A 22,745-nucleotide genomic window follows, 5' to 3' on the forward strand; every position below is an offset into this window, starting at 1 on the left:
ATACCCCCCCAAGTAATTTCTATGTCATCTTTTCGCGAAGTGTATAAACTGAAGCCTTAATATACGAGCGAAAATCTTCTTCAGAAACTATTTGATAAAACCGGGCGATGTTTTTTGTTGAAACTATACATCAGAATTCTTGGTCGGCCTTGTCTTAAACCAGATCGATCCAGCGTGATCCAGACGTTGTAATGAGATCAGATCTAACTTAGATTTTTTTTTTGAAAACTGTTTATCATAGAAAAATAGAGCCTGAAGCAAAACATGTTTTTAATCTTGCGGCGTGAACCCGGTTTCCTCTTACACTTTGTCTTAAGTTTTCATAAATCCCTTCTTCTTTTCCGCTGCACTTTGTCCTTCACCCCTCATTAGATTGTAAACCCGCCCTTAAATTCTATTGTGCAGGGATTCGAAGCTGTGTACATCTAAAAGGAGACCAGGTTTACCTCGAAAATACCTCTTGATGCCAAACAGACAAAGATGACAGTTTTTTAGTAAATTATGATCAAAATTTCTGTTCAGATGTGTATCAAACACGTAACTACCGTCTGGCAATGCAAAATGGCGTAGACAATCCTTGTTCTACTTACGGACGGAGCGTTTCCACCCGCGTTAATTCGTGTAACAGAACTAAGGAAGTAAAATCCCTGTAAGTTCACAGTAACGAAAGGCAGTTAATTAGAAGATAGTTCATAAAAACCTTTTCTAGAGTCTTAACGTCCTTTGTTCTTCGTAACTAGGATTTGTTCCATTTGCTTTGTAACACAAAGTGAGGAAAGTTATTTCCAACGTCTCGTGTCTTAATCTTCAGTTATCTGCGTTTCGTGGTTCAAAGACGAACGTGAATTGGAGCAATGGCCTGGTTCTGGGGTCGAGTGGTTAGAAGCGAACACGACCTCACGGAAAATCTCAGGCCAGTCCTGAATCCTCTACCTTCCTCGAACGCTGTCACATCATATCGCTTTGTGAAGCGACGATATTTTAATGAGGCAAATTTTCCTCGTTTTGAAACATTTCCGATATTCTTAGCGCCGAAATCTCGGGGCAGTAACCCGACGAGAACGGAGCAGGTCCGTCCACAATTTTGAATTTTGATATTAGCCTTCCGGTGGGGGTTAGTAAAAAATTTTAATATTGATCTGGCGGGCTATATTTGAGAATTCAGTCCGTACCGCGAAGAAAACACAACACTTCACCATTTCAATGTTCAACTGACACTGACAGACACACGTTCTGGTAGGATTAGTGGGTTCTGAAGATTCAATTCTCGCGGTCATAATCGTAAAGAATGAATCTTTGTATGCTCAGTAACTTCGTTACTTAAACTTTCGGAGTAATAAAAGTTTTATTCAAAAGAGGGGCTTCAAATATTGCGCAGAGGACGCGTGTCTGAGTGAGCTATACGTTCATTCAACCAAAATAAATAAAAAAGGATTTGTTACAATTTGCTTCACGGAGTGAGGGGGGGGGGGAGGATATCCGAGTTTTGTTTGCTTCTAATTATGTCCGCGAGTGAATGGAAGCGCCAGGGAGCGGTGGATTAGCTGTTATTGAATTCTGAAATATAATGCTGGGTTTTCCATTTTGATTGACGTAACCAAGTTAGCAGTCTATTCAATAAAACTGTAATTGAGACAGGTATTTGTGTTTCGTTCTGCTTTACAATCAGACTGGAAAATTACAAGAGCTTTCTTTTCTCGTCCTGTCGGAAAATCTGCGAACGAAAAATTCCGTGTGTTGATTATTGTAGATTTCTGATGCTTTTTTTTTAGGGTGATCTTCTACACCGATCACATCGAGAGCAGGATGAGACTTGCAAATGTCTGAAGAGAGAGTTTTCGTAAAAGTGTTTGGACCCGAAAATCAATTTAGTGCCTCGCAGAGGTCACCCAGCACCCTGTTGTTACGGCAGTGAGATTTAGGTTAGGTTTCGATAGGCCAGGCGTGTAGATAGAATGAGGATACAAGGAATGATTACAGAATTTTGTGAGAGAGTGTCCCAATTAACCGGAACCAACTGTAATTATGGCACATTTGCAAGAATATATCCTTTAAGTCTATGAATGTCCGGGAGTCCTCAGTGTGGGGACTCCCTACCAAGGTATTCATGTAAAGTGTCCGTTATTTTTTGTCCGATTTTAAACAAAATTTGAACATTTTGATAAATTTTAGTGGAATTCCCCGATATCAAATTTCATGAAAAAATCTTTTACCAGTTCTCGGATTATTGCGCTTTTACAGATGGACGGACAGGATGATTATAATATGCGATCCTCAGGCTACGAACTCGCCCACATATGTTTTATGAGGGGGTGGGGGTGTAAACCACGCACTGAAAATAACTATGGGGCGTGACAGTTATCAACCAGACATAAGAAGGCTCTGGTTTTGTGGTTAGACATGCAAATCGTAAGGCAGAGATGACTTTAACAACATCAAATGACGTCAGTTTTAGTAACTTGTGCATGAAAAACACACATAGTCATCATATACATTATCCAATTATTATAATGGTGCGGTTAAAGGCTGCATGGCCCATTAGCGAAGTGCATTAAGGGAAGGGAGACAAAATGCAGAACGCATTTCATTTTGTTGTTATATTTGCCGTCCGTCCGTCCGTCCGTCCGTCCGTCGCTGGTTGTTTGCTCTCAGTGGCCCCGTACTTGTAGGAAAACATGGATGGACGTATATCTCGCTCTGCGTAGGCAAAATAATTTCGTATGTACGACTGCTGTTCAGTTGAACGGGAAGACGTCGTTAAATGAATAATTGCGAGTAGCAAAGTGCGTGAGTAAAGTTCTTTTCGCAATTGTTGTCTGTTTCTCTGAAATGTGGAACAGAGCGCCATTTCTCAGTTCTTCCGGCCCCACGAAGCCCCTTCACGAAATTCTCTCATACATATTTATGAAACAGAACGCAGACTGACGAAAATACAGACACGAGGAATAGATTTTTAGTCAGGGAAGTAAAAAGTATGGTCGAAAGAAGCTTAGAACTTGCGGCAGTTCAGCGTTAAAAACAGAAGAGCAGAGTCTGCTTCGCTCGTGGACCCTTTGGCACAATTTGCGGTTCACCGGTTGAGAAACTACAGTCTACAGAATCTTTCACCAAAGGGAACAAAATATGTTCCTGCGTTTTAATTTGTCTCTCTTAATTCCCCTGTTCTTCGGTCCCTTGTTTATCCATTAATTCACGTATTCCTCGTGTGTCCATCTCTCGCATTTATCCATTTTGTTCCTTCTAATTATGGATCAAGTAAGAAGTGTGCACGTGTACCAGACACGTGGCGTGCAGTCGAGGCGCCGACACTTAATTTGTGAGTCAGTGTTTTGTCTTCGCCGTGCTCCTCTAAATGGGGGATCAGATTTCAGCTGATTTCCGCCTTAATTCGTCTTCAAGGGGTTAAATGTTCAGGGTTATCCTTGAACTGGCTCATTGACACCTCAGAAAGAGGAATGCTTGGCCAGTGCGCCGTCTGTCCAGCGCACGGCGTGGCTCGTAATGACCTCAGACTGAGGAGGTGTAATTTAACCCTCACGGTAAAGAGGATGGCGCTAGACGATTCGGTGCATAAGTGGCACGAAGATCTCTTACTAACCGTGCGTCGGGTTTGAACGTTTTATCGCGTGTCAATTTGTTTAGTTATGAGGCCGCTGGTGTTGGTATGACGTAACGTCCGGTGTTCCAGAACTCTGATTTACGTATCTGCAAAGTCTCTTAATTTCAGAGACCAGGTTTAACACTCATACAAAACAAGATTTAAAGTTTTTGTATGTTTTAATATTTACGTTTACGGAGAGATGGAAAGGCGGGATTGAAGTGGATCTAAGATAAATACATGCAGATTAAAGTAAATTCAATCAGGGTGTAAATATTCCGAATTCATAAGTGCGGGAAATTTCTATATCATAATCATTTATAATTAAATGAGGTTATAGGCTAATAATAAAATGGGAGTGGAGGTTGTTCTCTCTTTCAAGATCAAAGCGAGCGCTGTCTTGAAAGTACCCGTTTTCATTACAAGGAAGCGCAAATCACTTGACAACGCAAGAGATGTGCAGAGAAATTAGAAAAAAAAACTGCCGTGCTGCGGGAGACTGTTCCAACCCCCAGGGGGTTGCTTTGTTCTGCGGACAAGTGTCCGCCTGTTCTGTCAGCCCCAGCTACGTGGTGTCATTTTATTTGTTCCATTTCTGACTCCCCCCCCCCCCCCGCCATCCGGTCGTCCCCCGCTGGTCGCATTCAAAATACTATTGCACAGTAGCGGAACAGTGTAATACTTCATTTAGGATTACAGGAATCCTCCGATAACCGCGGATTTCAGGTATCCACGCCTTCCATTTGTGCGACTTTTGAGTTTTGCCAACCGCAGTATTTCGATTTACGTACCCACAGGTGATTTCCTATCGGGATTCGTCTTTCTCGTAATTTCTGGTTTGTGTTATTTGAAAATGTTATTACGCGAAGGAACAGACGCAGCTTCAGGTGTGGTAAGCGTTAACAGCACCCGTGATTCGCTTAATCCTTCTAAAGCCCAGTGGTAATTATATGTACCACCTGATTCATACAATCTTCCTTTTTGTATTTCTATATTTCGTAAACAGAGATTATTCCCTTAAACAACTTTAACCAGCTGATATTTGTAACGGTGAAGTTTTGTGTTTTCTTTGCGGTACGAGCTGAACTCTTAAATGTTTAGACTAGCTTCGGTTTCAAAAAAAAAAAAACTTACCAATTTTCCATCCATAAGACTAAGAACCTTTAGAGCCAGATGTACCCACGAGCACACACAAAACCTCAAATTTCAAACTTAAAATCGTCCGTAGCTCCTCTTCCAAATTTCCTCAAAATCCGTGGGCAGTCATGACCTGAGCATTAACACGCGTTTTGTGTGTGTGTGTGCGTTTCTCATTCAAAGGGACGCATGTTTCGTTTTTCAAATGCTTCGGGCATTTATATTGAAACTGCGTGTAGCAAAACACCAATTCCAAGAAAAAAGCCCCTTTCATGTTAAAAAGCTGTGTATGCAACCTGTATGTCCTCATTACCCAGCGATCAGACGTGATTCAGGGTTCGAATTTGAACTTCAGCAATTACCACCTGACAGTCATTAGTTTGTTGAAATTCTGAGACGTGAGACTTGTATTTTGAGACCTAGAATTTAATCATCCCTTGTTTATTTTATCCTGTGTGCGGAAGGAATCACGCAGTCTCTTAGAACAGCGTTACTCCTTTGTTTTCGTCATTAATAAGGCGAAGCGTTTAGCGTTCAAACTAATCACGGTTTCATGGTACGATAACGCATGTGTTCTTTCCAGTAACTGTTCATAACAAACTTGATTTTAATAAGGCTGCCATAATTAATCTAATACCACTGGGAGTTTCATCGCAGAGGCGTGTAAGATTACACCATCATTTCTCTACTGCCACTTCAAAGTTACAATGGAATATATATTCTGTATGGTCTCTTCTCGATGAAGGTTTTTGTTTTCAACGTTAGACTGTCGTACAGATGGCATTCGGGGCAGAATTCCACGACGCAGATAAACAAAAGTTGAACTCCTGGCCTTGTAAACCTCACATCTCTGATTTAAATAAAATCAATTTTAATATTATGCTCCCGTATAAGGTTAGGACGTGCGTGAGGTTTCTAGCGAACATATTTTATGCAGTGGTTGTCCCCAAATGGGCTCCGTGTCCTGTCCCACTCACCTTCTTAATCCCTTGTGACAGTTCTGGGTAAAGAGCACGAACAGACCATCGCAATGCTTTGGTCTGTACCATCTCAGTATTACACTCCTTCGTTTTTTGGGTGGTTTAGTACTAAATGTTTATCAGGCGTAAGAATCACCAGCCACACCCCTTCGAGACCACAGCTAATAAGTCATAATGCTTCATTGTCCCGAAAGTTACGTCTCTCTGGTAACGTTTTTTAATATGTAATTACTTCTGTGACTTATAACGGGGAAAAATCGTCATTTTCAAATATTCGTTTCCGGTCGTCTAAATACGACCTGGAATGTTTTTGTTTAATTACGAACGGGTCGCTAAAGCCTCAGTAGATAAGAAAGCTGATAAGACTGCCCAGTGGCCTGTGAAATGGAACGCAAATAATTATTAATAGTAGATAAACATCAAATACTAATTCGAATTAAGTCTTAAAGTGAGTTGTTCGCAATTGACCTGTATGGGGAAAGTTAGAAATAAAGGGAATTTTAGTTTACATCAGACTTGTTGTTGGCAGCATTGAAAAACATGGCGTCCGTCTTTTGGATTTAGTCGGTGTTCTTGAGTCTAACTTGGTTTTTGTCTGTGTTTATTTGGTAGATTTACGAATCATTTAGTGGGTCTACTGTAAAATAGTGTTGTTCTCTTCTACGTGTAAGATATTTTGCGACGTTGTATTAGATGTATAGGTTATTTATCAATAAAATTAAATGATATGTAGCTGTGAATTAAGGATAGGATTACGTAGATGTCGTGGCCTATTTTGAGATACTTTTCCTGGTATTGGTTTGTAAAGACTGAAGTAACTTAATTGCAACTTCAAAATAATCGATTCTCCAGCTGATACTCCGACTGGGCAGACAGCGATTCGAAGCTGGGGGCTTCGCGATGCTGTGAATTATTATCGGATAGATTTTGGAGGTTTGTCCATGTAATAAATTGTGGATTGATTGCTCGGAGTGGTCTCGTTCTGTCAGAATTACTGTGAGCTGCGTTGACAGGGCTGCGGTAACCTACCTCGTAATGAAACGTAGTGGAAATCTGTCGCGACATGAACAAATGAAAAGCGTTGAGCGATTCGTCACGTGACATTTCCATGTCGCATGACGTGTCCTGCCATCACCACACTTACAGCAGCTGTCACGTGAGAACAACCACATTCAAGGTATAAAACACATTTCATATTATCTACTGCTCCGCGCTGAAAATGCATCGATATTCCTTTCTCTTAATTTGGTCGCTTTCAGTTTTATCTGTGGTTTATTGCAACACGTGGCGGAGATACGATTAGTGTACTCAGAATTTCAGTAAGTTCACTTGTGTGAGTGGGTAATATTGAAATGTATTTTTAAATAAGCTACGAGGCTGACATGTGAAGTTTTGAAGGCGGTGCAAATGTTGGCTGGCGTCTTCACGGTTCTGGCGCCGATGAGGATGGGGTGTGGTAGGTTCCTCTGAAGTTGTAGCAGTCGCTGCCCGGAAGCTGTGTTTGCTCGTCCGTCAGGCCACTGCCCCGGATAAACCGAGAATTCAATTAAGGACGTGGAAGGAAAGCCGCGAGTTCCGATTATAAGCCACGCCTTCTAGGAAGTGTTATATTGTTCGTCTTTGGTATCTAGTCCCCCCCCCCCAAAAAAAAAAGAAAGGGCAGTCACGCGGAAGTCGAAAGCCACGCGCGGGTAGCCTGGCACTTTTCTCTCTGTATGTAATATTTTCGCGTGTTTACGTACGAGCACAGTAGAACGAGACAGCGAGGTCGCATTGATCTTCCGCGGAAGTACAGATTTATTGGATTTTTCACGATTCTGTCCGGCTGTAGCGACCACGACATGGCCTGGTCCGCGCGGATTAGTCTCCGTCCCCGGAGCATAACACCTACGTTGTTCGACAAACAGAGACGCAGTTAGAACAGCGTTCGCTGCAGTTTAATTGCCCTCGTCTGGTTTTTCTGCCCCGTTGAAGCGAGAAACGGATGACAAAGTAAAGGCCGACGGTGGACCCTCAGATGCACTAGAACAGTAGCAAGGCGGAGGAAGACGAAACAGGATTTATTAAACTTACGCAAAGTGTAAAGGTTGTGGCACGTTGTCCTCAATTTCATTTCTGACCTTTGCTAACGGCGTCAGTGATCTTTGAGAGAGCAGGTTTCTGAGAGGGTGATATCGTCTCGAAGGATTCCCCGACTGGGGATTCCCGATGCAAGAACTCCCGTAAGTGGTCACTTTCGCGCGCAGAAATGAAATTTATCCCTTGTTTTGGTCGATTTTAACCAAAATGTTAGTAAGACGTCACCGTAAAATTTCTTGACTACCTCTTAAGACAGTTTTCGAGATGTCATATTCTGAGTAAGTTTGTGGCGATGTTAAATGCATCGAAATGAATCAGTGCAGTTACACGGTGTAAAAGCATGGAATGTCTTGAACATCTGAGTGCCAAACGTCTCACGCGATGGACCTGGTCGGTATCTGGCACGTAGGAACGTAATACGTATCGATAATGAACGTAGGAATTCTTCGGAGAGAAACGTAACATAATTCGATGTTTTAAGTTATATTTCATAGTCCGACTTCCTGTTTAGATAACTTAATGGCATTTCACAGACTATAATTACACCAAGGTCTAGAACAATCGTATAAATTCTTCCTCGTACCACAAAGGAAGTAAAATGAAAGTTGTTTATATGACAAGAGAAATGTTGATTTCATTGCCCGTCTGTTTACTCGTAGTGACCTTAAATGTGTTATGACAATTAATCTCGTCCTCCTCGCTCTATATAATATCCCGAGCGCCATCTATCATATTGCCACGTCACGTCCAACTAGTGCCTCAAAAACAGGCCAATTGATTTTTGATGGAACGTCATACTAACTGATTATGACAGCGGTGAAATGAAAGAGATGTTGTTGGCTCTCCTGTGGTAATGACAGGCCGCGCTGTGTAGCTGTGCGCTAAAATGAGCTGCCTCAATTACGTAGATAAGCTTCGTGAGTGCGTCTGTCACAAGTATCTGTCAGCTCTTCGGATCGAGTTCAAAAGTTGCAGAACTTTATTTGTTAAGTCACAGTTTTAAGAAGCGAATGTCGTTATGTTAAAATTTTAAAACCACTCGTACCACGGTTATTGACTCCTTCATTTTTCACATCCCATCTCTCCGTGAAGCAGCATCCTTTTTGAGAATCTTATGATCTCAAAATTTCCCTTCTTTTAAGGAACCCCAAACGTTCATTACCGTCAACTCTAAAGCGTTCTGACGACGGTGGATTACACTTAAAATTATTCATTGTCTGGACTTTTTCCATCGTCCTTGTTTAGAAAGAAGAAATCACGACGTTTCGGAAACTGGCTCTGGGGGGGGGGGGGGGGGTTTCCGAAACTCTCAGGGGGAAAAATCGTACTGTAGCAAATACCATCTCCAAGCATCGAAATTCTGTTAGCCGGTTTAATTGTCAAGTCATCACGACGTAGGAAACCAAGTTTTGTTGATGCGTTCATAAAATACCACGATACCAATTTCACATCCCGGGATAGTTACAACTGTTTATCAGTTATAGACTTCCAATCACATGTGAGAGATGTAATTTGTATGGTCCATTTCCGTTATTGGATGCATATCAGAGTTAGGAATTTTAAAGCCTAGATTTTTTTTTCCATTATGTGGCAGGATTGGAAATGTGCAGTCCAGTCTGGGGCTCACTCAAAGTCTCGCTTAGACGCCATGTTTGTATTTGTTGACTTACGAAATATATTTTCACGTAATTTGTACGTATGTTCATGGTCTATCTCCGCATAAAATTTGTGTCCGACTCTAATGGTTTCTTAGGCATAAAAATATGCAAAGAACGCTTAAAGCCCAAGTGAAATAAGTCGTCCGTCCGTTTGTCTGCCACTCACTCCCGTGAACGAACTAATTTCATTTTAGTGACGTTATTGAAAAGTCTTGTTTAATTTTAGGCTAATGAACTGTTGAAGACGTTGTCCACTTTAGAATTATTAAAGCAGACGTCCTGAGTGAATATGTACGCTCACGAATAGCATTTAGCAGTGCTGAGCAGTGCACTTTAAAAGTATTATTTAAAATCCTCTTAAATAATAGTCATTTAAATTTAATACGAACAGACCTGTATTTTTGTAGGCTCGTGTCCAGTCCTTTACTTAATACGGCTAGCATATTCTGTAATGATCAAAGCAGTGGAGGGAAATTTCATAAAACTTTAATTCTTAACTCCTCTATAACTAAACACAAGAAGCTCTCTGACGTCATTTAGCAGAAGCGGAGGCTGGAAGTTCATATATTTTGCATGGTCCGACCGAGGTGTCGTAACAGCTGAGACTGCAAACATGGAACCGAACTACACTGCAGTATCTCGCCATGATAAGCTGCTGTAGGGAGGATGACGTCATTAGACATCTCCTTCCAGGACACGAACAAATAGCCTTTCGGTGTCTTCGCGTCGCTTCGGTGTGCTTTAGAGGTAAAACTCGGTTTTCGCTTGGTTACGGCAAGTGGGTACGTGGTGACCCCCCCCCCCCCCCCGAGGGTACAACCGCCCGAGCGTGAGGCTGACTGTACGTCTCCATCTGCTTACTATCTGAGACAAAGAATACGTGGAGTTTTACCTCCACGCCATGTCGTACATGTAATCTTTGTATTTGTACCGTATGGGAAAGAGATTGTCATCCGTTGATTGGATTGAAGTGGCTCGCTGCAGTGGTGAACAGCTGATTTTGTGACGATGATTTGTTGAGGCTGACAATGTCAGAGCGCAGGCGCTGTCATGAGTATCGAATTTTCTGGGAAACTTTGATAAGAACGTTCTGTAAGTATTGTTAATCAGTTACTTCGTAGATGTTGGGACTTAAGAAACGAAGTTCAGCGGGAGCAGCCGTCTTAGAAATTTTATCAAGGGCTGAACTAACCGCACGATCTGGATTCCGACCGAACTTGAATAAGGATTTATGACGAAGTGGTCGTAGCTGGCGGGAAGACGCGGATGATCTCTCGGGCCTCGCATCCAGCTACTTACTCCTTGTCACAAAAGAACTTTTCTCGTTTCGCCAAGTTTGCTTCTGTCATTCGTCGTTGCATCGGCTCGCCACCATCTTGTCCTCTTCACATCGGTTGAGATTCTTAATAAATCAGTTCTTATGCTGATTGCACACTGAGGAACAAGACTTGTGTCGATGTAGGCCGTCTGGGATGAGCTGGGCTGGGCATGTAGAGCGTACGGAAAGGTGAGAAATGCTTCTTTGGTTGGAAATCCTGAAGAGAAGACCAAGGTTTTGGTGGTAGGATAATATTAAAATGGATCTTAGTTTTATTTGTAAAGGAAGTTGTGAATTGGATCACTTTGCCTCAGGATAGGGACCGGTGACTGGCTCTTGTAAACACGGTGATGAACCTTTGAGTTTTGTGAAAGGAGGGTATTTTTTTTTTAATTAGGTGAACGTACTTTTAGCTTCACGAGGTGGAATGTCCTACGTGGAGTTGGTTTACTCGGCATACACGTAAATGATAATAACGCGATAAAGTCTAACGCGTCATGTGATTAAAATACTTGCATTTAACTGGTCTTGCGAAAGGTCGTACCTGTCGTTAAATGAACCGCACAAAGAAAGCTTCCACTTTATAGTTTTATTTCTGTACAGATGAAACGCGCGTGGAGGCGGACGAACAGACGAGATGAAACGCGCTGTCAGAATTCCTATAGAAACGCAACAAAATCGCTCTTCACAGCGCGGGGATTACACTAAATTTAAAGCAGCGCGGAGGACGCGAAATATGAGATGCCCAGCGTGCGGGAAGCAGTGGGCATTCTGGGCTCACAAATGCCACGAAGATGCGCCTTACATTCACTCATATCGGAGACAAATGAGGATCATCCGGGCGTAACGAGGGACAAACGACCAGCGGATAATGTTCAGGGCGGTCGACAGCAATAAATCTGTGGAGCTGTGTGACAAACACTCAGGTAACTTCACCAATTCCAGGTAAAGGAAAAAGCGATGTCAAGTGCCCACAAGTGTGTCAGGTCACGTGACCTCCCAACAAATCACGCCCCATCGAATGACTGGCGGTGCTGCGAGACTGCAAAAAGGAGCTATGTGGTGCGCGGTGATTTGTGTGCCGGTGGGTGGATGGACCTGCAATCCGTTAAAATACTAATCCTTGTTCAGGTGTGGTTAAGACATGACAATGCAGACTAAAATCCTGTCACACTCTACGAGAGCCCCTTTCCGAAGCTGATAGTTGTTGACCTTTTGAGACGTGAACGCTGAGGGTCTCAGAGCAGTGAAGATGACGATGTTTTCCTCAGTTGTATCACGAGACCGCAATGCAGAAGGCGTCAGAACCCGAAACAACATCTCCCCCTAAATGACTTGCCAACAAACCAACCAATGGACAGTAACAGATTTGATTTTTATTCCGGAGGTTACAACTTCGAATCTCGGCTATACTGACTCGGGATTTTGAACTTGGGACACATTAAATATGCCCGCTTGTGCCATAATTATTTCAGATTATCATACCCTTATCTCATTCCGCGGTAAATAACCTCTGAAACTGATAGAACGTACCTCAGGTGAGATATTCGGACCGGCGAATTCGTCTGAAATGTAATCGACGTTAATCTTCGAATAAATGTGTTCTCATTCGACGCGCGTGGTACGGATTGCGTCTGTCTGCTTCACTCTGCTTGTATGTAGGCTCTTCCTGGCTCCGCCCCCAGAATAAATTCGGTTCCCGCACACGCTGGATAAAAGCCTCCAGACAGGACGTGTAAGGACGTGAGGCAGTCGCGAGACGTGATGTGGGCTTAATGGAGCGTCGCGCCCTGGTCAGTGGCCAATCGGTTTATCTTCATCACACATCAACCGCGAGTAGACACGTGCAACGTTCGCTCCTTGACACAGCATTATTCTTAGTACCGGTCAACAATATACAGAGTGTTTCACAGATTCCTACGTTAAGTAACCAGGCTTTCAGCGTTACATCTTCGTTAAGTGAACTTCGAAATAAAATAAGGAGCGTGGATTTTCTACATCGTCTAAGTGATTTTATATCTGAAATTTCGAAGTCTGGGAAGTTAGACGAGGGTAGGGACTAGATGTGCGACGGAGTCTACCAGAATACGAAATATCCCAAACGTCGCCGTCTTAAATATGAGAGATCAGACCATGGATTAAGTCCAACAGAGGAATTACGCACACTTTGTTATAGCATCGTCAGGAAACTTCAAACATCGCTTAGAAATCGGTGTCTGCATTTATTTTAAGTTAATGTCGGGTGCATTCTTGGCATCAAGAACTTGATGGCCTCACCTCATGATCTGCAAAGCCATTTCCTCCAGATTTAAAAAAAAATTGTCATATCTTCGTATCGAGTTGAGGTTATTTTCACTGCCCGGCTGTCAAATAATCGGGGGTGGATGACAGGCTTTATAAAGCAATGTCATTAGGACGAGGGCGTTGTCCTGGGCCCTCTGGGTATCCAGTGAGCGTGAGGGAAGTCTGACGTCACGTGTTGTGTGGATAAAAGGATTCCCTCCCTTTCCGTTAGCAATAGCTTATCCCCTGGGGTAATGCATATCCCATGAGATCAGTGTCGCAGCTTCCAAAGTAAGTGTCCATTTTGTACAGATCACTGGCATATTGGCTTATTTTACAACGTGCGTTCGCGTTAAAAATTATTTAAAAATGTTGCCGGGTTCAAATGTTTGTAACGACGGCAACAAATCAAATTTTAATTTGGGAGGAAATTAAAAATAGGTTAAATTCTAGGAACGCGTTCTGCCTTGTAATTCTGAATATTTTTGTCTTCTGATATGCTGTCTAAAAACGTCGGGGTTAAAAGACGTCAAACCTTACTCTTAAGTGTTATTTTGTGTGGGCGTGAAGTTTGGTCTTTCAAAAAATTCAACGGGAGTTTAATGTCAGAATGGATCCGTTCGGAAATAAAATATGATGATTACAATTTAATTGTAACTCTTAAATTATTTCACTGTATGGTCAGGAGAGAAAGGTTGTGTCTGTCTTAGGAGCGTTTGGATACCGTAAGAGTATCGACTTTTTATCGAATGTTACTGGAACAATCAGTCAGCTGCTTTGTGAGTCAGTAAGTATTTCTGTCCCTGCCCTGTTTTGGGCAGAAGATTTGCTCCCAGGAACCCCCGACGTCTCGAGGAGTCGTAAACCTTGTGATTCCATTTGCCACATCGCCCCCATAGGCGTTTGGGCGGTGCTTCAACAGCAGCTTTCATAATGGCCATGTTTAGGCCAACTCACTGAACATTAATATTCTTCCTCGAGTTAATTGGCCAAGGTGTGTTCCTGCTTCCATCCTAATCCTCTTAGTTTGTAAGTCAGCTCCCTGAAGGATGTGAGAACGTCATGCAAGAATGATACAAGTGATCGCCCTGTTATTAACTCCTTCAGGTTCTCTCTCAAATTCTGTCAGACAATTTTAAAAGTCGAAATGAAATTATCATTGGCGAGTGTGAAGGCTGCAGGAACAGTGATCAGTTAAGTGCCTCGTAACTTGCAAACAGACCGACTATACTCGCTGTTAACACTGAAGGTGTTCGTTCTCCGCCTTGTGTTCTTCCGTCAGTGTGGACGGGGTTTAACGAGCCGGAGCTGTTGGCCCCACGGGTTTGCTTCAAAGCAGTCGCTACTTTGAAATATACGCGGAACTGGTACAGGGAAACGAACCCCGCTCTCTCTGAGAGCAGGCATTTTGTTGCTACGTTATCGACCTGACATGATAAGCTGTGTATAATCAGTTAATGAGTAGGCTGAGTTTGGTTGTTAATCGGTAAAATTGAAAACGTGTGAATTTGAAAAGGAAGTTATATCACACAAATCTTCGGGTCCATACCAGTCGAGCGAAATAACTTTGACGAAGGTCAGAAAAGATGATAAATTCCCCGCTGTCCATATTTCGAATTCCGGAAGACGAGAACTGCCGGGGTGTGGCATTCGCGGAAATCCCATTAACTGTTCTGTACACCCCTGTGTGCTTGCGGTCAGAATTCTTGGCCCAGGAATTGCTTTATATGCTGAAATTTAAATATCGTCCGAATATGGGGGTGTGTGCTTGCACGGCATTGAACCGAGGCTGCTCGTGGGTTAGATCAGCGGTCCCAAAAGTCTGTGTACTCGGACAAGCCTTTTCTTGAAAATCAGAATTTCCGGGTGGCTGTAGGAATCTTCTTTCTGTCTCTCGAGAATCCAGCGTTTTTGTTACTTGTGATGTATTTACCGGCTATCACCTTAGACTTTGTAGCGTTGACTGATACGATGATTAATGAATTGGAGAGGATTTGGAAGGAACTGGTCGTATCCTTGTCCGATGTATTATCCCGGCATTAAGATGGCTTTCTTCTGGGATGTTGCGCCGTGTAATCTACTAGATACTGACCGACGTTTCAGAGGTTCACACCTATGATGGTGACAAGAAACTCCTCTGAAACGTCGGCCAACATCTACCAGAAGAGAAGTTTCATAACCACAATCTAAAATTATGAAGCATATGAAATTTAACATTTGGTCGTAAAATTATTTATACTAGATGCCACTTTTCCAAAATTATTATTATTATTATTATTATTATTATTATTTAGGAGCAGTGGCGGATCTCTCGCCAGCATCGTTGTTGCGTCTGTGTAAATCGCGGAAGGTAGGCCTCCGCATTGGTACTTATTCCGCTGTCGCTCCGAAGTCACGAACGTGTGGCTGGGTCCATTAGCATTTCGTAGTCACCTGAGGCAGATCACTGCGAGGTGTAACGACTTCTCCTCCCGTTAAATAGCTCGACAGCCAGGAAGACCTCTCTAATCAAGTGTGTGGTTTCGTAATGTGAGGACTGAATTCAGTTTCGTCTTATGCCCTTGTTGCGATACCGAAATTGAATTCTGATGCCAGTAAATTGTTTTGATGTAACTTGTAAATTCCTCATTAAAATTTGCGTTGTTTTGTGCCCGGATAAGGGAATCTGGACTTTGAAACTATGCAAAAAATGGGGAATGCTGAGTCATGTTTTGTACTTGATAGTCTAACAAAGTGGTACACCTGTATGCGCGTTGCTCGTTTACCATGATCCATCCTTCTATTTTTTCTTTAAAGTTATTTAGATTCAGTTAGATGAAATTGTTTGTGTGTTGGATGAGAGGAAATTTTAATGACAGTCTTGCTCGCCTAAAAAGAAGCCTTCTTGAGTCCACAAAGACTTCGAGTGCGGTGCTTCGAAATTGTAACTCTCGGTGCGCATTCTTTGGAAAGAATTTAATTAATTCGTACCTTGTATAAGATACGAAGGCAATATTTAAAGATACTCACTTAGTGTAAGAAAATAAACTCGTAGAATTAACGTAGGAATTGTTACGATTTAAGAGTCAATAGTTCGTTGATAGAAACATATAAATTCGACAGAAAATTGAATTTTTCTTCATGCTTCGTGAGCCATTTAATTTTTTTTTAAATAGTTAATTTCGTGATCGAGTGAAGAGTTCGTCCACGGACTAATTGTCTAGACGAGCGTAATGCACTAAAATACTAAATGTATTGAAATAGTCCGACATAACGTTTATCTGTACAGCATGCAAGTGTCAATTGATTGGTCCATTGGCGATCATTTGATGCTGTATTCTTCTTGGGGACTAATGGGATAATATTTATGACTGTGTGTTTACTACTTTATGGGTTCCAATAATTTACAGAGCCGTGGATTATTCACTTTTCCGTCCGCCGGTGAGTTGTTGGCGCCCAACCAAACGTCTGCTGTTACATTTCCAGGTACATGGCTATCATGAATCCGCTACGCCCGCGGATGGGACGTCGCACTACGCTGTGCATCGCCCTGGGGATCTGGGTCGTTGGGACGGCTATGTCCATGCCCAACCTCCTCTTCTTCACGACCTTTGCACACGAGTTCTCAGACGGCGGCACGCGGGTCGTCTGCTACGCCGAGTGGCCCGATGGTCCAAGTATCGAGAGCTACCAGGAGTACATGTAAGTGAGAGATAGTTCTGCTCTCTAATCACGTGTTTGTGACAGCTGCTTGTTGATAAACTTGGTCTTTGGTGACCATCCGGAAATGTGAGCTGGAGTTCCTTCCATAATTCTCAACACTCATTCGTCTCGAAGTTAAGGAATGAAAGCTGTTGGCTCAGGAACTCAGGTGTACAAGCCACTTGTTGAATCAATGCAGAGGTGGACAGTGGACGCGGCGATACAGCTAGAAACTCGGCCAGCGATTACGTCTATAGGGGATTGGCTGGGCTGAGAAGTACCACGGGAACCATAAGTCAGACACGGCTGTGGTACGAAGCTTGTCAGTGGGCACAGAGCGAGGCTCGCAGAGTTATCATTTCTGTAGGAGCAGTTTAAGTTTAATGTTCATGTTTTGGTGAGATTCTGTCGTGTATACGAAAAGTCTGAGCTGCAAATCCAATAATGTGGTGCATGAGACAACGTATTACGCCTCCGTCTTACTCGGATGTCGTCGCCGTCGTTAAAGCGTTGTGATGTTAGTCACGAGATAACTCGAGTAATCTCGTTACCGTTTTGACGTCACAAGGTGAAGGCACGTTACGGGTTTTTATTCATTCAGTTTGTGTTCTGTAGCAATAAGAAGCCGTCGAACATCTGGGACTACAATAAGGAAGGACAAATACCTGTCAGGGCAAGGTCACAAGGTACAGGGTGACAAAGAAGCGTCTTCACAATCGTCGTGAAACTGTATCGATAGTATCATGCGAAAAGGGCATATAAAAAGATTTGCATAATCGAAGATATTCGGCACAACGACGTGACTTCTGATCTCTATTCCACGGGTTTAAGAAAGGCGAAAATATGCGGAATTTGTTTATTTAATGACATCAAAATATTCGTAAACAGCTGCGAATTCAAAGAAGACCTGTCTCAAGAAATACATATGTCGCTCTTAATGTCGTCCGCTCCTTTGTGAATATTTACCCCAAGAAATACGTCGCGCTTGGGACAATAACCAGAATCTGTTGTCCGGATTTAATAGGATTTCGTCGCTCCAGAGGGACGGCACACAGACACATGAAAGAGTGGATTTTGTGTTTAATGCTTACACATAACAGATTCCGCGCACCGTTAAAGGGTTTATGCTGCAGTGTTTCGTAGCTTTGAAACTTCCAGTCTGCCGGACTGGACACTGCGTCAATCGAAACTCATCATATGTAAACAAAGCCGCCGGACGGAAGCTCACCCTCCCTCACGCTGATTGCTTCCCGTGTGCCGTTGCAGAAAGTGCGAGTTCCTGGGGCCTCCCACTTTGTCGCTTCGCCCCGCGTGTGTCAGGGGCCCCCAACGACTTCGCTGATGTTCGTTTTGGTCTCGGCGCGGTTGATCGACGCCAAGTGTTAGCGTCCATTCTGATTTGGTGTTAGTGCTGCTAGTTTTAAGGAACACCCGCCTTACCTCGTTAGTGTCTGTTCTGATAGAATTTAGTAATTGGAACTCACGCGTTAAGTGACGCCGGACGTTTGCAAAGAAGCGCGTTCCTAAGAAAAGCAAACGATTGGTTTTTCGTTCAGAATAAAAGTAAACCGAGAAACGTCAGTCTGAGCAGATTGAGACCGACAGCGATCGCTAGTGGTTGGCAGCGATTTTCCTTGCAGCCTGTCAGCTGTCTTTTTTTGAGGCAAGGTGGCGTTGTGTATTACATTTAAAAGTGTCGTCTTCCGTACAGAATACAATTTACGATTTACGTTGCTTTAGACGTGTAGTTATAAAGATTTCCGGATTTATTAATTCACTACAGATATAGGCTGTCCCAAAATTATGTACATATGCACGGTGGTCTAGCGGTTAGAACGCTGGCCTTGTAATCCTGGGGTCTCGGGTTCGAATTTATAACTTGTGTTGGGCAAGGCCGTGGTCTAAGCAACACGGAGTTTTCCTCCGTGGCATCCCAACAATTACTCCTTTCACACACAGAAGAAGGCAATGGCAAACCACTTCTGGATCATCTGCCAAGAACGTATATGAACAGGTCCCAGTCCGAGAAAAGGATGGAAGGATCCTGTTCATATGGACCTGTCGTCAGACAGAACACTAAATAAAAATAACACACAAGGCCAGTATTCCTTGTTTTAATGTTTATACATTTTTGGGACACCCAGTTAGCATTAAAATCTGTCGTTGTTCAAAGTGAAGTGTTTTACCCGAACTTCCCAGCAGTTCGGAGTCACCTTTCTGCTGCCGAATAAGTTGGCGCAACAGAATGGCGTTACATCGCTGACTGTCTTGTAATTAATTAAGAGTTTAAAGCAGCTGACGTCATTTCAGAACTTTCTCTATTTTAAGAAATCATAATGAACCAACTACTTTCTCTCGATAAAGAATAACGTCTTCAAACAATGACTCGAAAGAAAATTAGTCTTCTTATTCTTCTTCTTCTTCTTTCTCAAATGAAATTCACTTAAGGCCGCGGTCAGAAGTCTATTTCAATTACCAGTTGTCTTCTTCCCTCTAGGCGACTCAATGTACCTCCATTTCTGTAATATAACACAGATCCCTACCGTCTGCTGTCTTCCCACATACGATCGGGAGCATGATATATGATCTTGTAACAGAAGTTCCTAATTTCCCGAAGAAATAAATGTTATAGGAAAGTTTTATCCCAGATCTGGATTATGAGAACATATGTTATCGATTCTTCCAAAGAGACCCGTCACAGTTAACGTGTAACGTCGAAACTTTTTGTTTTCAGTTGTGAGTGAGATTTTCGTGGCTTAGGAAATAAAATGCAGCGTTTGTGTGGATGGGACTGGAGAAAAATTCTTGTATTGAACCGTAGTAATGGTAAGATAATCATTAATAAATCTAAAAAAAATTGTAAAGAAGATTCTGCTAAAAATGAGATTTTTGAATACTTTAAATTAAACGGCGTAAAATGTTTACGACAGTTCGTGTAGCGAGCGCAGCGACCAGATTTTTGCACGAGACACGGCTGTTCATTTAAAAAAATGTCAGTGTTTCAGAATTATAGATGAGTCTTCTGTCGTTCTTCGTACAGGGGCTCTGGATTTGTTATGTGCGGACAGACAGACGTGACGAAATTAAGGTTCATAAACATACGTTTAGCCGTTCTCTAGTTGTGATACGCGGACTAACGTACGGACAGACAGGACGATTCAAGTAAGGAATTTCTTGTAACTTTTATCCGCAAACGCTCCTGGAGAGAAGCAGTCATTGGGTGACCTAACCTCACTAGTCATTAGCCCGGTGAAACGGAGCGCATGGCCTCGTAAGACCAGCAATTACGTCAAGATGGACTGTGAAGTACTCGAACTTTACCTACTACTAACCTTGCTGTAATGGTTCATCAAACAAGGTCTGTTTTGAGTGTCGTCCGCTTTTCACGATCCGTGCTACCGTTACGCCATCTTGTTTTGAAAACGGAAAGAAATTAGGTAAAATTTAATGGGGCGAACATTCCTCCCACCTGTTATTTTTGTAACAGTCTTATAGAAAAAATGGACGAGTTTGAGGGGCCGACAACAGAAGTTTTATGTGTTCAGATCTTCGACTAAATGGTCAATTAAAAACTTCTCTCGAACTTTAAACTTTTTTAATGAAGTGATAGATTCAAAATAGTTTTTTCTAATCAGTCGTTGCCCGTAGATTAAATCGAAATTAAAAAACGTACGAAGTCAAATATAATTTATTTGCAGATGTCAGAATAAGGAACGCAAATATAGGCTATATTCTTAAGTGTTTATGGGTTCATAAAATATTAAATTGTTACCACTCCTTTTCTAAGCTTCTATGTCATTCTTCTTACAGCAGATGGAGAATAATTAACAGTGAAAGTGTTTTATGCTTGTGAGTTATTTCTTGCAAAATTATTCAATTTTTGTTATTCGTATGATAGGCCTGTTGTGGTCATAAAACCGGATTCCTGATTCAGAGCTGTGAAAATGTGCACTGTGCATTCTCTCGATGTCAGAACAACTTTGTGTGACAGCTGGAGCTCGTTAAATGTTATTTAAGAATTGAGTCCGTACCGCAAAGAAAACACGGCACTCCACCGTTACGAGTATAATCTGGTTAATGCACATTATAAAAATAATCGACGCGAAAGACTTAATATAGAACGCAGAATTGTTTGTTCTGACAACAGCTGGGTTTTAATGCGTTAAATGCGTGTTTTGGGGAGAACGAGACGATGAAAGGTTATGTAGGACGAGGGCGGCGAAGATATTAAATAAATCGAACTTGATGCTAGCTTTTTAGGTTAGTACGAATTTGGCGAAAAGATCCTTGGCACTGCAGTTTCCATGTGCACATCACAGTTTGATCAGTTGATGTCCAACTGGCGCACGTTTGGAATGAGAAAGCCAGTGGGACTCCGCCCTCAACTGCGTCCGGACACGTATCACGTGCTGTGACGTCACGATCCCCTACGTAATTGAGGGATTGAAAAAAAAAACAATACTTTCCCGAGAACGACATGACGTCACGAATAGCCGGTTGATTGCGAGGACAAGCCGAAGGCAGGTCTTCCGGGGCAGAAATGATGTGCTAATGCGTGTTCCCGAGTCGAACTGTGGCACTATGGGTCGGACAGTGGCTGGGTGTTATTTTAACGACGCTGGAAGTTGGCGCAAAGGTTAATATGGAGACAAATCTATATATCTGTTTTGTGCCTGAATGCAGTCGTAATACAAACATTTCTACGAAATGGTTCATAAATGTCGTGAATTTTTTTTTGGAATGACTGTAATAAACAGTAATTGAATTCACGAAGAAGCTCGAGTGTTTGGCTTTGAGGCTACGAAGGTCCCAAATAACATTTAAGAATTCAATCCGTACCGCAAAGAGAACACCACACTTCACGATTACAGAGATCAAGCCGTTAAGGCTGTTTAAGGAAGTAATATGCTTGTTAAAGCACGTGGTATATATAGTTTCCACTCGGCTTTAAATGGTCAGTGTCTGAGCATGCGCAGTGTACAACTTAGAATTATGGTAAAACTCGACCAGGTTTGCCCACGGGGTGTATTTATAGGTTTTGGATGATTCCGAGAATAAGCAGCAAACACTTTTAAACTGAATTAACCATTCGATCTTTGTAATGGTGAACTTTAGTGTTTTCTTTGCGGTACGGACTGAATTCTTAAATGTTATTTGGGAACTTCGTAGCCTCAAATCAAATTCCCCCTTCCACGAATTTATAACAGAAGTGCCTATTGCTACTCTCTCTGTCTTATTCTTCTTCTTCTTCTTCTTGCGTTAGAGGTTGTAGTGGGCGGATGGATAATTATGCCACGTTACTCCTCTCATATCATCAAAATGAAGTTATTGCTACAGGAAGTAAGGAAGTAGTTATTTAGTTAATGATTATAGATGGGTTTAGATGACTCAGGAAGAACACGGAGATAATTCGAGGGGAAATGGTTGGTCGCGGATGTTAAAGGAACTAACACATGTTGATGCGTGTACTTTCAGAACTCGTTTTGCTCCGAAAGGAAATTAAACTTTTATAGCGGCGCAATCTTGTCGTTTCATTACAGTTTATATCACTTGTTCCTTTCAGATCCCTTGCTGCAGCCTCTCTGCCACTGGTGCAGAAGGTGAGAGGGCGCACGTCGTGAATGCGCGGGGCAGAGTAATCTTGCGATCGGCGAATCGACGAGTTCACCAAACAGCGTTCACGGGAAACGAACAGATTAATTACGAACCGAGATATTTGTGGGCTTTCCCGGTGCTTTACGGCGATCGAATGACGACAAAAGTCCGCACAGTAGACTCTCACAGGAGCCAGATTAATCCAGTTGACATTTCGCAATTATTTTTTCTAAGTCCCATTTTAATATTATCCTCTCCCCATACGTCTCCTGCTTCCACCCAGCGACTACAATGTTTTAGAACACCACCACGTCGCCTTACACTCCGTCTCCAGACACATTTCGGCTCTTCGGAATTGTTAAGGTGAATGTTTGGTAGGTTAGTTTGGGAACTCCCATCATAGTAACATACTCAGC

At 42.5% G+C, this 22,745-nt stretch overlaps 1 protein-coding gene across 4 annotated transcripts in view; it reads left to right on the plus strand.

The window, feature by feature from the left end:
- Positions 1-22,745, plus strand: part of LOC110827809 (tachykinin-like peptides receptor 99D) — a 140,275-nt gene that overhangs the window by 101,438 nt on the left and 16,092 nt on the right. For all 4 annotated transcript variants that reach the window (XR_015537957.1, XM_087359046.1, XM_087359044.1 and 1 more), the window contains exon 5: positions 16,519-16,734. Coding sequence is in view for 3 of the 4 variants with exons in the window: in XM_087359046.1 (XP_087215172.1) it covers positions 16,519-16,734 (216 nt within the window). In the remaining variant the exon portion in view is untranslated. The remainder of the gene's footprint in view (positions 1-16,518; positions 16,735-22,745) is intronic.

The sequence above is a fragment of the Zootermopsis nevadensis genome, unplaced genomic scaffold (genome assembly GCF_977971745.1).
Source record: "Zootermopsis nevadensis isolate Lab colony 2312 unplaced genomic scaffold, Znev_1.0 Znev_ptg000030l, whole genome shotgun sequence".
Lineage (NCBI taxonomy): Eukaryota > Metazoa > Arthropoda > Insecta > Blattodea > Termopsidae > Zootermopsis > Zootermopsis nevadensis.